Consider the following 17,250-nt stretch of genomic DNA (forward strand, 5'->3'; position numbering starts at 1 on the left):
CTTGACATCTGTCTCAACATTTCATAAAATTTTTATCGTAATACCTTTAGCTTTTTTGGAGACTCGGGGTCTGGCATCCCCCTTTCACCCAATAACCAACCTCGTATATAAACAATATGCAATTTCCCAGGGCTGTAGAGGGTTGTATCATCCTGGAGTTATAGTTATCTGACTTTTCGACTGTACTGAACAACATTACTATTCAAAAATTTGGATCAGATATATTTTGGGAAATGGCAGGAAAAAGGGAATGGAGATGAACTGATTGCCCGCTCACAACTTTTTATCACCCCCCTCCACGTGCCCTGAGAGTTTAAATTAATAAACTTAGCCTTTATTGAGATATTGCAGATACACCTTTTTATAAACTGGATGCACATATTATCGTTTTATTTAATTTAACATACCCCTCAATCAACAATCCCCGAAGTTTCAACTTAATATCCTTGGTCTTTCCAACAGAATCCAATATTCCCTTTTTTTTTAACGTTGATTCCTGTATTTAAAAAAAGGGTAAATTGCAAAATTTAAAATCCTTGCCCTGGGGGCTGCAAAGGGCATTTCATTCCTTAAATAATAGTTGTTAGGCCTTTTGACTGTTTTGAACATAACTGGTTTTTCAAGATTTTGATCAGTGATGATTGAATGGAGAATCTAAATAAGACAAAGGGGGCTGGTCGCCCTCCGACAGCTCTTTAACATCACCCTCAACATCCCCTGAAAGTTTCAACTTAATACCCTAAGCCATTCCTTAGGTGTTGCTGATACGCCCTTTTGACAACAAACATGCACAAAGTGTATTTACTGTGTTCCGCATACCTCTCAAAAGCTATGGGGGGTTATGGCGCCCCCATAGACATTGTTATTTTACCTTTAGTCTATTTGTAAGAAGATGGCTGCTTAAAAATTTTGATTACATGTCTTTGGAGGCAGGGAAACTAAAAAGGGCATGAGAGGGAACTGGCAGCCATCTAACCACTTTTCTACATCTTTCACAATTTGTCCTGAAACTTTCAACTTAATACCCTCAGCCATTCTTAAAATGTTGCAGCCCCTCTTTTTTGATAAACTGGACACACATAGTGCCTTTTGATTTTGTTCAACATACCCCTCAACCTTCTCCAAATTTCCACTTTAATAGCCTTAGCCTTTTCAGTTACACCAAGCATCAAACATTTATCTCTTTTCCGAATTATAAATCCCCCAAGTAAAAAATAAACCAATTGTATAATTTAAAATCCTTGCCACGGGGCTATTTGGGGCATAGCGTCCATGGAGGCTTAGGCAATAGACCATCGGACTGGTTCGAACAAAATCCCAGTTGTGAAACTTCGATTAGTGTTGAGCAGAGGGGCACCTGAAATGGGCAAGGAAGGAAAGGAGGGGCTTGTTACCCTCCAGTCTCTTTTCCATATACCCTCAACATACTTTGGAATTCTCTTTTCACAAGTTGGATATTCCCTTTCCACAGCCAGCAAGCACATAGAGTGTTTTGATTGTGTTCGGAGTTAATCTCAACATTTCTTTTAAGTTTCGTCTTAGTACTCTAAGGTTTTTCGGACATCCAGGATACAAAATGCCCTCTTTTCGAATAAAAACCCTTATATGTTAACAATGGGCAAATTCCATAATATGCCCGGAGACTGGGGGAAGATGAGTCAACGGGGAGGCATAGTTATTTGACCTTTGAACTATTTTGAATAAAATGACTGTCTAAAATTTTGATTTGATACATTTAGGGAAAAAAGCATAAGGGAGAGTGGGGGCTGGTTGCCCTTTGATCATTTTTTACTTTGAACATGGGTACTAAAATGCAAAGACACGCATGCATTTTTACGGTGACACGAGCGTACTTCTCGGAACTTATCCCCATGTCTTTACACCACTAGTAGTAAAAAACATAACAAAACCTAATGACGATGTAAGCAGTACCCAAAAAGTTTATTTGTCCTTACAGGCGCAAAAGACATGATGAAGCATAGAGTTTTTATGCTGATTTCTTACGCTGACTAACATACTTCCTTTTTCTTTAATTTGTGAGGTTTTATTTGGAAAGAAGTTCATAACGTTTTATCTACAAGGCTATGGGAAATTATGACACAACGTATATTGAGTTTTCATAAAAATAAATTAACGTGTATGTGGAATATGCAAGATTTCAAACGGAAGTGGTTATTTGTTCTATCAATTGGATACTAGAATCCCTAGTTCTGCTATTTGGATAATACAGATCATTGTGCCAAGTGTTTTGTCGCCTCAACATAGGACGTTCTTTGTCTTTCTTTATAATATTTTCTATCGAAGAAACACTTGCTACTAAGTTTCTGTTAGCATGATTCGATGTTGTAAATAAATCTGGGTCACTAACTGCCATGATCTCTGTCCTTCGAAATTTTGGTGGGCTTGGAGGGGGAGGAACATTTGAAATTTTTGGAAGTGAGAAGATTCTTCGCAATGGCTCTTCCTTATAATAAAACTTTTCACTTAAGTTATGTTCTTCGAACACATCAAATTTTTTTAGATTTTGTTCTTCAGTTATACACATTGCGTGGTTCTCGTTAATTTCACCAGCATGAAAAACATCTTTTGCATCCTTGCATGTGCATTCAGGCTGAGGAGAATCATAGTGATAAATCCCTGAAGTAGAACCAGGTAGAGATACTCGGTGTTGACTGCAAGTAAACTGAAAATTATCGGGTACATCTTCCTGTCCTCGTTTCCCAGTACCAATAATAAAAAATAGAAGGGAACCAATTGCACTAAATATAGAACTAAAATAGTATCCAGATCTCTGACTAGACTGACTGATATAACCTAAAAAAAAAAGAAAAGAATAAGTAAATAAAAAAACTTAAGTCAAACAAATGTCAAATGCTGTGAAAATTTTAGCTCTTAGTTTTTTAAGAAAAAAGCATGAAATTTCAATCAAAGCAACACAATCCATTTGCAATATGTGACGCAAATCACTCATGACGGCTGAGCGAGTTATCTCTGCTCTGTGTCTCTGTTTATTTATCAATCCATGTGTCGTTAAAATGATTAAATGACATTACGCTAATAGCCCTGCTAGGGCCAAAAACCCGTGCTGCCGAGCATAGCTTACAAAGGCCTTGGCTTAAAATTTCATATTAAAATATTTTAAGTAAGTAACCACTATTTATTACCTCCATTTTTAAGGAAATCCAGTTAAAATAGAATAGCTGCTGAATTTTTAGATGGCGTGCTTACTTTTATAAACGTTCAAAATTGTAGTGGAAGTTGGCACTGGCGTTCACAAAGAATTTGGTATCAATGGTTTTCTATAAACAGTGTGAACAGATAAATTTTCTTTTTTTATTTTGTTTAAATGATCCCTTACAAAAATATTGCTCCAGAAATTTACCTTCTTAATTAATAAACACAGTAATATAAGGGAGAGACGTCACTATTTACTACTTCTATTACAAAACTTAACAGAAATGGGCACCGGCGGATCTAGAGGAAAATCTTGGGGGGGCCGCGCCGGACACAGGGCGCCAAAAACTGATTATACAGGACTAATTTGATAGCTCTTTATTTATATGAAAACACTGCCAAATATGCTCATAAAGGTAAAACGTAGCAAAACAAAATAAAAACAGTACCACACTACACAACTAAACTCAATCGGCGAGCTTTTCTGAGAGCGAACATATCGATAGCATCGTCTGTTTTCGGCAGTTCGTCTCTGTAAGTCTGCATGAGTAGTAGAGCCTCCAACCTCTCTTCAGTCATCGTGCTTCGTATTGATGAACATGTCCTGTCAACCTTTGAAAACATTCGTTCTGCTTCACAGGTTGACACAGGAAGCGCCGCGAGAATTGTCAACAATGCGAAGATGTTGGGAAATACATTTTCCTGACAACTGTTCAGCGCTGAAATAGCTGTTTTCGGTTTTTGCACGGTTTCCTTAGACCAATACTTGTTCCAAATCTCGAACTCGGTTTTAACGTCTGTCTCCGTACCCACGAGCAGCTCCTTGTACTTTTCGTACCCTGGCTGAACGTCCTCCCAGCGTTTGCCATTAACCACAGCCGGGATCAAAGCTGAAAGTTTTGCAGCATTCGTAAAATGGCAGCTGAACCGCTCCGTAAAATCAAGCAGCATGGCGTCCAGGGCTGGAATAAATGCCGCCATCCTATAATGACTTTCTGGATCCATCTTGGGTATCCCTGCCCGGTATGTAGAACGTGAAGCTATGCGTGGCTGCGTTACCTTGATGGTAGCATCAATCTTTTCGGCCATTTTCAGAAGATCTTCGTAAATCAGTCTGAATTTGGTTTCGGCATGTGATCGCATATCTTCCAGCATTGCCTTCACGCTGCTAATGAGGGACAAGGCTCTCACGAGGTCACCATCCTTCTGTTGTAGTGACTCGGCCAAAGGTTTCATGATCGACGAAAACGAATTCAGGCAAACCAGTCCTACGAGTGTATCTGATTTTTCAATGCAGGATCGTAATGCATAAGCTCTGCTACTTGCCTCTCGATCGTGCCATCCTTCCATCTCCTGCAGAGCAGAAACGATCGACGGGTGGGAGTCCCAAAACCTGCTGATTGCTTCGTGTCTCTCTAGAAATCTCGTGGTACAAAGACTGACGAGTGTCTCTGTTTTAGCTTTGTCCGCGATAAGATGCTTTTTTAGAAGTCTTGTTCTCTTGGCACTTGAGCTGAAATGAGAAATTGTGTCTCGAACAACGTCTTGGGCATTGCGCAGAATGGGAACTGAAACTATCTTTCAACATGAGAGATTTGTGGCATGGCTCACACAGTGGAAGTAATCTGCCAGTTCACACTGGCGTTTAACTTCAGCAGCAGCACCATTTGTCAAGCTTGCCATGCTAGCAGCTTTGTCGTATCCTTGACCAACACACTTTGACAAATCCAGATTTGACTTCCTGACCTCACTCAACAGCAGCTTCCCGAGGCTCTTGCCGTCTAGCTTCTCTTCGATGCTTCTACCGTCGTCACTTTCCTCATCTCCAGCGAGTCTTGACAGGGTTTGAAAGGCATCGACAACTGCAAAAGGATCTTCTCGAATCACGTATCCCTGCTCGGTTTTACACACATAACGACAAACAATGACCATCAGCTCCCTGGTCTGCCTGTCTGTTGACTCGTCCGCAAGAAGACACCAAACCGTTGCTTTGTTTGCTTTTCTCACTACTTCTGTTTTTATCATTTCCCCAATTGTTCCAATCAGTTCATTCTGGATCTGTTTACTCGTATATTTGGCGTTGCTCGGTGCATTTTCAAGTAAATTTTTAAGTTGCGAGTCTCCACTCTGAATCCGATACCGAAGTAGGTGGCGGAAATTCCCGTCGTTTACTGCTGTAATGACATCAGAGTCTTGGATATCAAGTTTGCCATCATCACGGTGGCCACGAAGGGGGATATTCTGTGCCCCGCAAAGCTTGACAGTTTCAACAACGCTTCTCAAGAGTGCACGGTTCTGCTGTATTTGCTTGACCCTTTCACAGTCCAGAGCATTCCTGATATCTTGATCTTGACTACCGCGCTGAAACGTTGTTAGCAGCGCGGCAGATTTTTCCTGGCAGTGTTTGTGAAACTGTACTTCAGCATGGTTTGTCAGCGCACCATCTTTCCCGGTAAGTTTCGAATAGTCTTTTAGCGGTTTCAAGACCAACTTTCCCATTTTTTGCCCTCCGCCGCCTCCAGATAAAGCCGACCATCCTCCTCCGCTTTCGTTGGTCCTCATCAAAACACAAACACTGCACCAAAGGCCTTCGTGGTCTGGATGACGACTCACTGCGAGCCAAGGATACCGGGCAAGATGTTCGGTATTCAAGCGACGCTTGACTTCGCCACCTTTTCTCTTTTGTGTCGAGACTGGAAGATCAGATTGGTTCTTCGGCTTCCATCTTTCGTTCATAAAAAACATAATTTCGCCAGAAGACATCTGATTTCGCTCTTTCAGCGCTACTGCAATACCAAAGTCATTCGACGGCGTGAAGTCAGTTTCAGGCGAAAAAATAGCGCTTTGATTCTGCTGCGGGTGCGAGGACTGTGAAATCAGTGTTGGGCTATGTACCACCAAGGTTTGAGTACTGCTTCTTGATCCTTCAGTCAGCTGATCAGTGTGTGTCGTTTCGCCGAAGTTTGTTATGAAGGCCGTCTGTGAAGTGGACGGAGTTGTTGGTGACAGTTCGTTCTCCTGGCTGAATGCGTTTTTGTGCATTCCGACCGTCGACTCAGAGTGGGCATCAGAAGTTGCCGTCGTCTCAACATCTAACAAAAAAATTTCTCTTTTAAAGTTTGCACAAGACATTTATTGTAAACGTATATACACTTTGTATAATGGCTTGCTTTAGTAGATTTAACTCTCAACATGGTGAAGGCAGAATTGGAACTAAATTTGAAAATAAACTGAATCAGCAACATTAACTTTAAACTCCCCCAACAATCTTGAACTTTCATACCCAAAAACTATTTCTAGGAAACCCGGACTTTAAAATAAAATACCACCCTAAACATCACTAATTTAATTTGCAACCCCAAGAACCGATCCCCGACATATGCTAACAAATATTTTTCAAGAGCTGAAACCCGAAACAATTATCACCGAAGTTTACAAGGCTAAAGAGAGAGCTTTAACTGCAAGAATTTGAAAGATAATTTCAGAGCTGACACAGTGTGTCGGTAAAAATACTGCTTTAAGCCAATATCATAACCGTCAGGCGAGACGAGTGGGCTGGTAAAAATCAGGTCAAACGCTTCGGACAAATTGCATACGAAGAACACTGTACAAGAGGGACCGTATGCAATATATAACAACAAAAGCAGCTGGTACGCGATGAAGCTTGACGAATGAGCCTTATCAGGAAAGCTATCCGACAATGGGCTAAAGCTAGAAATTAGAAGTGTTGATACCCACTTTAAACGACACTCCTTCCTTATTGTTCTATCTTTAAAAGCTTACCTTTAATCTGAACTTTCTTGGCAAAATAATCAGAGATGTCCCTCGATCCTTTACGGCTTTCCGCCATCATTCTTTGTTTCTTCTCTGTTCTATATTCATGCCCTGATTTTTTTTTTCCGATCCATTTTAAATGCGTTTCCATCTTACTGGTCTAACACACGGAGCAAAAACACTCCGAAGGCAGTGGCAGGGTCGCTCGTGCCTAGCCTCCCGCCGGTTGGATCTAACCACCCACGCAACTCCCCAAAGACATGCGTTTCTCGTAAGCATTCACAAAATGTTTTGCTCGTTTAGCACGTCCCAAAAATAAACCCAATAATCATTATTCGTGCAGTGTCGGATTTGAATTTTAGATAATGTGATAAAAAGAAAGTTAAAAATGACGGCGTATCCTATTTTTTTTTTTTAGCGTCGGTCTTAGTTGAATCATTAGCAAAAAGGGGTCGTTTGCACGATGGATGAGTGGGCGCCAGAAAATCTTGGGGGGGGGGGCCCAGGGGCCCCCCCCCGGCCCCCCTGGATCCGCCGCTGGAAATGGGATGTTATATCGCAGAGCTATTGCTTGCTTCCGATTATATTGATAACCAAGGTCTACGCAATAAACTTCAATATACTGTGAAAAACATGATGAATATTCAGTGAATTATAAGAACAGAATATTCATAATACTTTGGAATGAATGTTTTCGGTATATACTGAAGTTAACATTAAGTAGTCAAGGTCTGCGTAATTTTTATACGACAGAAATCTTACTTTACAGCTAGTTATATTGAAAATCAAGCAATTGCAGTGTTTGATTATAGAAAAATTAATATTCTTTCAACAGAGCCTTTATTGTGGGATTTTATGTTAGAAGGGACGTAATATTCTGAAAATATCAGTAACATAAGTTAGGCATCATGATGTAATTCTTGTGTTTTCATGTAAACAATTTCCTCAATCGACGAAGCGAGTGGAATAGCGAGAAAGGAAACACTTAAGAGACGATGTCTTCCTCGTGATAGTTGAGTATTTATGCCAAACCTTGAACTGACAGAAATAGCAATGTAAAAACAAAGTTATAAGTAATGAACAAAACTACCACAGAATAGGAATGTTTATCATCGGGCCTACACTTCCCGTCAAACCTCCCTAAGGAATAATTTTCTCTTTTCACTTGACTGAAGATATGGTATATTTTTAACAGTTGCTTCTATTTTTTCTAATAAGAAAAAAATTAATGAATCTTCAGCAAACTTACTGCTTGATATCAACATTCCCGCTAAAATTGACCTAGTTTTCAGATTTTAGACGCCACTCGCAATAGTCAGTGTTTACTTCCTTTCAAATCAAATCACTTCAAAATTATACAAAATTTAAACTGGAAATCCATTGGGTTTCACCAGTATGGTAAAAACGATACCTTTTTTCATATGAAAATTAGGGTCTTTTGTATGATATACCCCCTATCTAATATTCTTCATCTAATTAGAGACGTTGGATTTTCCATAATTTTGGGATGAAAATATGATGAATATATAATACTTTATTAACAAAATTATGGATAATCCCAAAATCCTAAAATTATGGAAAATCCAAGGTTCGAATTAGATGAAGAATATTAGGTAAGGGGTATATCATACAAGTACCACATATTATTGTGGTAATCAGGTTATTTCAATATTCTTAAGAAGAAACTAACGTTTTCAGCATTATCCTACTTCTTTTCAGTCAACTCCTTCCAAATGCTTGAACACAATTTTAAAATCGCTCTTTACTTTTGCTAAAAAAAAATGTTACATTTACTTAAGATGGAAGCACCTTATTGCATCCTGTTTTTTTGCACCAGGATAGGAATACAGTTGACCTTTTGAAGACTATTTACTTTGAGCAAGACTTAAACAATCTGCTCAGCTATGTGACGCTGTTGCATCATAAGATATTTATAACCAGAAACGGAAAAATCAATGGCATAATCACTTCAGATAGTCTGCCATGATCCATTTTTAAAAATCAACTTAAATTTCATCAGGCTACAAAATCACAAACTTACTTATTTTCAAAGTTTTAAAATGTATAAAAGTTTAGGACTTAAAAAAAGTTTTTTAAAGAAAAGTAATGGCCATATTAAACTTAAGATCTGAATAAACATAAACTTACAATAACTCAAACTCAAAACGACCAGAATTTACTGTTAAAGAATAAATGAAACCCAAAACGAACACAAGTTAGGTAAACAATCATTGCAAAAAAACATATAACAGGTACTATTATAAATGAATAAATATTTCAAAACAAGTAAAGTTTAAACTGAATATGCAAATCAAGCTTAAAACGAATAAAAATATTTGGCTATTGAAGTATAAATGAAGCCTAGAACGAACAGAAATTAAATGAACAATCATAGCAAACAAACATACAATATGTAGCCTACTAATATGAATGAATAAATAAATCTTAAAACGATTGAAACTTAAATTGATTATGCAAATGAAGCTCAAAACGAAGAAAAATCTCTACAAACAATAGTTTGGGTTTTGCCTCCTTCTCTCACTGTAAAAGACTCAAATCTACTGCGTCAATGGCGCTTTGCTGAAAACTATGTGTCTTGAATAGATTTGGAAAGTTCTTGGAAAGTACAAATAAAATCAAACTGAAAGCTTGATATAATGCTATTAATTGTTGAAAAATAATCACTTCAAAATTTTATTTTTATTTTCAATGCTGTATTAGCTGGAAAAGAGAACATTTGTAATATAATTCGTTTTCAGTGAAGCACCAATGACGCAATAGGCTTTATGCTTTTACAGTTAGGGAAAGGGGCAGTATCCAATTCTTGTTTGTAGTGAATCTACATCTGTCTTGAACAGTCTTGGAAACAACTAATAAAATTAAACTAAATATTTGATATATAATGATATCAATTGCTGAAAGCTCATCATTTCAAAATTTAATTTTACTGTAATTTTTATGTTTATTTTCAATGTTGTAATAATTACAAAAGAAAATATTCGAATAATTCACGGAATAACCATAAAAAACCAATTCTTTTAAGGTATGTATTATTATCAAAATTCCTAGTTTAAGAGTTTTGGTCACTCTTGGCATGAGTCGTTTCTTACTTACAGTTGGTTACCGTGAACTGTTTAACATCTAAAAAGAACAGAAACAATAGTTTTAAGTTTTGATATTGCTCCTTACTTTCAGTTGAAAAAAGTGTTTTTTTTTATTTTATTCAGACAAGTACGAGTAGATGAACAAGAAAAAAATAATTATTTACCGGCTATAGGAACTCCAAGAAGAACTGGTAAAAATCGAATGCCTTCAACAAAACTCCAAGCTCTAGCAAAGTTCTTAGCTCTGAGTCTCTCTAATACTAAAATAGGCAAAGCATACTGAAAACCTCCAAGGCAGTAGCCATACATCCACGCAAAGAGAGTATATCCATTGTATCCATGAAGCGCTGTCATTGCTAGCTCGCTAACTGCTGAAAAATTCAGAATTTCTTAAAAATACATTATTTAGTTCAAAGTTTAGGTTGAAAAGGGACGAACAAAATAAAGATAAGTTGTGATTATAATAATGGTGTAATTAAATTGTCACGTTTAATTTTCTTTTAGCGAAAAGAAAACGAACAAATTTTTTTATTACGATCAGCTGATTTTGCTGACTGCTAAAGGCACTATTGAGACTTCTTAAGCGCAACCTTCATGCCCTCAGCTATGCTATTGAGCTTATTGAACACAATTTGTTACAGAGCTTGGATGGTTTCACCGAAATTTTAATTCCTTAAGAGTGAAGATGTCGAATGATTTTTACCCAAACAGTGAGTGTAGCAACGAAAAGCAGGATCATTCGAAAATACTTACTGAAAATGATTTTGTCTTTTCAGCAATGTCAAATGAAGCGTGTTGCTCTATTATGATAAGACTAGCTTTCAAAGATCTTCTAGTAGTAAGATTTTTTTTTTTTTTGTTAAGATTAGATAAGATTTATTCGTAATTAATTAATCACACAATGAATACATTCTTCTAATCCCCCAAAGGCTTCTAGGCCTGTAAAAGAAGGGGAATACATACATTTCAATTAAGCACTAAATATCAATACAAGAAAAATGTTAAACACATTAAATATAATTGAATAAATTAAACAGACTCCAATCAATGCTACACGAAAAAAAAAAAAAAAAAAAAAAAAAAAAAAATTTTAACGGAAGAAAAGCTGGAACGGCAGCTATCCATGTAATAACATTTACATAGATAGTTTAAGGGCATCATAATTGCAAAAAAAAAAAAAAAATATATTTAAAAAACCCAAATAAAAGGCGATTTTAAGAGACCCCCCCCCCCAAAAAAAAGAAAAAAAATAAGAAAAAGATTTAGGATAATCCAATAAAATAAACCAAAATTCCAAATATATATTTGAAACCAAGCCACTAAAAAAATTAGACAAACTCAGTACCACTCACAACAAACGTTTCTAACCCAGGCTAGGGTCAACCCCCCCTAAATAATGATAATAAAATTTAAAAAAAAGTAAAATAATCAAACATGAATAAATCAAGACATTAAAAAATTTCTTAAAATTCTTTTGAAACTACCAAACGAGTGACATTCTTGGGCTGACTCAGGTAGGCTATTCCAAGCAATCTGACAAGCAGTTAATGGATTAAAGTCAGACCTCACCAATGGAGTAAACAAAATATTAATATTCCTTGAATTGCGAAGATGATGCGAAGACCTATCAGGGACGAAAGAAGGAGTAGTTTGGAGGGCTGTGGGAACATCGCGATGAATTTGATGAAAAGTGAAAGACGCGCACGAAAGAATGTAGAGAGCCTGCAAATCAAATAATGGCCTAGTTGGGTTAGTTGTAGAAAAATTTGTTTCCTGCATAAGCCTTCTTGCCTTACCATATAACTTAGAAAGTGGTTTCAAAAAGAAGAGAAAGTTGACATCCATATTGTAGGGCAATAAGAGACGTAGGACTGAATTAAGCAATGGAACAAAATTTTTAAAACTGATCCAGGAAAAATGTGTTTTAGCTTCCTCAAAACTCCACGGCTCCTTGAGATCTTCATATAAATTAGTCCAATATGATGCTTGAATGCAAGGTTTTCATCGAGAAGAATACTGAGAAATCGGACATATCGTTCCTTAGGTCTACTGAGAGAGCCCCTTGAAAGCTGGATATTAGTTAACTCCGGGCACGCCAGAGAAATACGGGAAAACTTAAAAAACTTGACTTGGCATCCTTTAGGGCATTGCAATTTTTACAAAACCAAAGGACGACTCTCTCAAAAAGGTCAACTAATTTGGGAAGCATCTCAGACTCAGGTCCTACTACAGTACCAATGGTACTGTCATCAGGTCATCAGCTAAAGCAACGAGAGTGTCCTCAACGTGTCCATGAGAGTACTAAATTTCAATTTGAAAGTGAAGAAAAATAATAGAAAGAGTAAGGTACTGCTGCGTGGACTGAAGACAGTTAATATAAGAAATTTTAAGGAAAAAGTTATTGTTATTGATTAGAGAACATAACTGATTGAAGATCATCTGTCGGAAGCATTTGCAAATTTGATCAAATAGTGACAGATGTTCATACGTAGCACATGCTCACTTAGAATTAAACCTAAGGAAGAACAGACTCTTAAGCTATCTGAAAGAGAAAAATGGGCATGTGAGGAGTTTGTGAACAATCCACGGAATAATGATCTCCATGTAGCGTATAAAAAACTTAGGAGGAGGACAAACACCCCGAGAAAGGCAAAAAAATTTCAGCGTATTTTGTACATGTGTTTTAAGAAAATAAACATAATCCTAAAGCTACATGACAGGTTGTGAATGGTCATCTGAAAGATCCTAATGGGCTAAGGGAGCCTAGCATTGTTAAATAATTGGAAATATCAAGAAACTGATGAAACATACAACTCATTCGAAGAATTTTCTCTGATATTAGCAGCAAGGTCCAAGAAAAGTAGAGTCTGGCAGTTGTGGGGACGAGAGAGGAACAAGTTTTGAAATGAATTTTCATCCTTGCACTCAAGAAGAGACACGCAAAATTGTTAGAAATGTCAAGTCAAATTGTACACAACTGGAGTGAATGAGCCTTATAGCACTTGAGTCGGTTTTGGTTTATTTGCTTCCTCCTTTTGTATACCTGGGTAATACTTTTCCAAAAACGGAGTATTCCTGAATGGAATCAAAATAGCCGAAAGTTAAATAATTTCATAAAAAGGGGAGTCAAAGTTGATATAACAAATCCGAGGCCAATATCAAGTTTGCCGATTTGTTCAAAAAATCATGAAAGATTGGTTTGATGAGAATTGGTGTTCTACATGATGGTCAATTTGGCTTCAAAAAAGGACGTTCAGTGAGACATGCCGCGTAATATTTTTTGGAATATATTAGCTTAGTACTTGAGAAAGATGAACCGCAGATGGGTTGTATTAGTTATTTTAGAAAGGCATTTGACACAATTGAATTTAGTTTTGTATTCGAAAGTCTACGCTTTTTAAGCATAAACAGTAATATATTAAATTGCAGTGAATATTTTTTGAGCAAAAGAAAGTTTTGTGCGACTAATAAGAGGTTATCTTTATTTTTCACAGAGTGTGCTGTTTTTCAGGGGTCAGGTATAGGTCCTCCGTTATACCTGACGATAGCATCAATACACCAAAATCAGTTTTATGATGTTTTATGATCATATTTGATCAGTTATATGTTTTATGAAAATCAGTTTTATGAAGTTCTGGTCGTGCTCCCAATTTTTCTTACATCGTTCTATATAATAGCCTACCGCTTACACAAGTCGAAAAGATCTGGCGCCTGGGAAAATGCTGTGGTATCAGAGTATACATGCTGGCGAAATATCTTGAAGTTCTGAAGCTTCATCAACACTTTATACCTTAATAATTTCTACTATTATTGTATTATCCCTGAGTAGCAAAGATTATGAGACAGGAGCATTTGTAGTCTGGAGCTTGAATGCCATTGCATCAGGTTTTGTTATGATTTTTGTAGCTTAATTCGTTTAATCATGATTATTCAACTAGGAGTGTTGCTAGTCTTGCATCTCAGCCACAGAATACAACGAGAGCGAGTCATGTGGCAAGACACATAGGCTCAGTTTAAAATCTATTCCCAGATTCCGTTTGCCAAGCTGAAAGTGTACTGCAACCTAAAAGTTATATTAGAAAATTTGTTTCCAGTAATTTGTTAATGTTAAAGGTTAATTATTTTTTCTTCTCTACTATTATTGTACTTACTCCCCCCTTTTTTCATTTGAATTGTTAAAACAAATTGGAATAAATTTTTTCAAACCAGGTACTTTTTCAAGCTTTTTTTTTATGTGTAGCCAATATGATGACGAAAATGCATGTATTTATTTCAGTTTTTCGGCTGCTTTGTCACAAAGAATTTTGAACTCCTCATAATAAAGTATAGTTTCTTATTTTTGTTTCTTGGACTTGAACTTTTAGTTAAATTGAATTAAAAAATCGTCGGAGCTATCACTTTTTACTAAGATTACTTAAATTTGAATATTGTTTGGCACCATTCAAACTATGATAAAAGTCGACCATTTTTTGGAGTAATCTATAACACACGGACCACTCTGAAAACAAGTTTACAATAAAATTTCAAAGAAAACGACGAGATTTCAAGGAATAATATACTAGAAGAGAAATATACGTTTGGCTTTTGGCCTTCGTGTGTAAGGGTGGCTAAGCTAACGGAGTCACACCAATGACTCCCATCTAAGCTAAAGAATTTACTATACCAAGACTTTGAAATGTCACTCAAAATGACATAGGGTTAGAACTAAATCGTGCAATCCACCTGGGCAGGGTGGCCCAGGAATGAGGTAACGGAGTCACTCAAATATGACATCGTACCCCAGAGAAGCAAGTAGGCTATCCAAGGTATAGATATACAGGCTACCTACGATACTTTGCAGCTGTTAATTTGTTAGACTTTGTTTTGCAAAAATATACGCTAGTTCGTTAATTTTTGTTGTTGTTGATAGACAGATGGCTTGAGTGAAATACTTTTTCAATATTTTTGGAACGGTAAAGATTAAGCAGAGAGCGATATCGGAAGGGAGCTCTGTAAAATTATTCTGTTTTTTTTTTTTTAGATAGTGAGCTCAAAACCTTTTGTTTAGAGTTTTAAACCGTTTAAAATCAAATTGCCTCTATTAGAATTTGCGTCCCTGTAATTTTCAAAATGTTTGTGCTAAAATTAATGCTTTTTGTCATAAAATGGCAGAAGAATCCCCTTTGCTGTTATTTATCTATGCAGGTGGGCGGAGGGTCAAAAAATCCTCTTAATGGCTCTAGACCATGAAAAATTCATTGGCTATATTAAAATTTCTATTCTATGTCATATTGCCTTTCCTTCAACAAAGAATTATTTCTGTTTGCCTCTGGCACGATCTTTTTTGCTACTAAAAATACCTCTAGATATGGAACTTACTTTCAAATGAACCCCCTACGAGGATTCAATGGTACTGGTTCGGTGATAATACTCCTGAAAAAATAAAATAAAAAAAGAAAGTGCAGCAGTACTTCCAAAGTATAAATGTGATTTCCCGTCCGGTTCAAGATGGGGTAATTCTCCTATGCAAAATTTTAGACCATGGTGATTTCAATGGTATGGCTTTTATTTAGATCCAGCACTATTATTAAGGGGTGTAAGGATCTTTTTTTTTAATTCTCGCTTTTATCTATTAAGATTAGCCAAAATAACAGTTATCCTTCCTTAGTCAGCTTCAGACAGCTATTCATCCTCAATTAACAGTTTTTTTGAAAGTGCCTGTATAACTTTGGATTACTGTTGGTTGTGGTTCAATTTTACTAGGTTATAGTCACAGCTGCAGATATGATAGAAATTGAGAGTGTAATAACTACAAAAGTAAAATAACTACAAGATTGTGCATATGATTGTTGAATAGTACAAAGACCAGTTAATCTTCATAAAAAAGCTTACTGGGAAACGATTTTTCGAGAATTTTGAAAAAGAGTTTAAAACTCCTCAAAAATGGTGACGTATTGAAATGGAAAAAAAGAAAATACACATTGTTAGAATCACGATGGTCAATACCCTAAAATAGAAGCTTTGAACCCCTAATCGTGGAAAAAAAGCAGCTTCTTTGCATGGGTAGTAGTGACGTGTCTCCTTTTTGTCTATTTTTTTTGCCAAGGCTGGTAGGCTACCGCAACATCTTAAAAATTGCTTAATTACTCATTTAAGAGCTACTGCTCATATCTGTGTGGCTTTTATAAGCTCGTTCTGATACCACTAAAAAAAACTTTGGTAAAACACTGCTTAATTTGGTGCATTTTGTCCATATTGTTTTCTATAGGGCGTTACTTATAATGCTATGACATCATGCACGATCAACAGCATTCCATCTGCACGATCAACAAGGTGTAATAGATCTTCCAGCAAGACGAAAAGTTACTCATGACGAAAAATTTGCCAGAGCAGTAAGAATCGAGCTACAGATAATGGTAAGTGACAGTTTTTGAAACGCGCTTTGAAAAAAAAGTGTAGCGAAAAAAAATTAATAATACCAAAAGCCTTACCAATACCCAATAACGTCACCTGGCAGAGGTATTGAAGCGATATTGTGCAATGAGACGATGGCCTTACGACTACAAGCCCCGTGACTACAGCACCCAGTGAGATCGCTAATCCAAAAAATGTCTGCACAAGAAGAATATTACCCTCCTCGATTCCTTCGTCTTCTCCCTGAAGACCCTAAAAAGATAAAGGGAGATTATATATCTACTAAACAAAAGTCATATACAATGAGTTATATCATAGATCGCAAATGGATCACTTCATTTTGATGGAAATTTAATAGTTCACAATTATGTGAGTTTTACTTTATCATTGTTGCGGCGTCAGGCACAACCTAGTAGAGAGCAAACTCTAGCCTTTAGTAGCCGAACCTTTAAATCTCGCTTTGAAAAAAAAACTGTCAAGTGAGGAAGAAACGCAACTTGAATCTGATTCAGGAATAGTCACTATTCTTTCGATTGTTCTTAATGGTGAAATTTTATTGTAAAATAGATTTATATTATTTTCAGAAGACAGACTTAAATATTACAAACTAGTTTCGTATTGAAATGAAAACTGTACCACTGGAGTCACCGTTGCCAAAAACCTCACATTGGAGAATTATAGTCCCTTATCTAGAGCAAGAAGGGTAATCACTCTTTCGCATGGGAAGCAGCGATTCGGTCTCCTTTTTTCTTCTTCTTGTTTTTCATTAATATACGCTCTTTGCTTATCTCTTAATTTTCTCAAA

The 17,250-nt window shown here is 36.6% G+C and overlaps 1 protein-coding gene across 1 annotated transcript in view; it reads right to left on the reverse strand.

The window, feature by feature from the left end:
• Positions 1 to 2,061: 2,061 nt before the first annotated feature.
• LOC148955278 (monocarboxylate transporter 2-like) overlaps positions 2,062 to 17,250 on the reverse strand; it is a gene marked incomplete at its 5' end in the record, with an annotated part of 242,982 nt that continues 227,793 nt past the window's right edge. The window contains 3 exons of the mRNA XM_089106887.1: positions 2,062 to 2,814; positions 10,217 to 10,423; positions 16,523 to 16,697. Coding sequence (XP_088963013.1) covers positions 2,159 to 2,814; positions 10,217 to 10,423; positions 16,523 to 16,697 — 1,038 coding nt within the window. The remainder of the gene's footprint in view (positions 2,815 to 10,216; positions 10,424 to 16,522; positions 16,698 to 17,250) is intronic.

The sequence above is a fragment of the Artemia sp. Qi Xiang Cuo genome, chromosome 2 (genome assembly GCF_049724085.1).
Source record: "Artemia sp. Qi Xiang Cuo chromosome 2, ASM4972408v1, whole genome shotgun sequence".
Classification (NCBI taxonomy): domain Eukaryota; kingdom Metazoa; phylum Arthropoda; class Branchiopoda; order Anostraca; family Artemiidae; genus Artemia; species Artemia sp. Qi Xiang Cuo.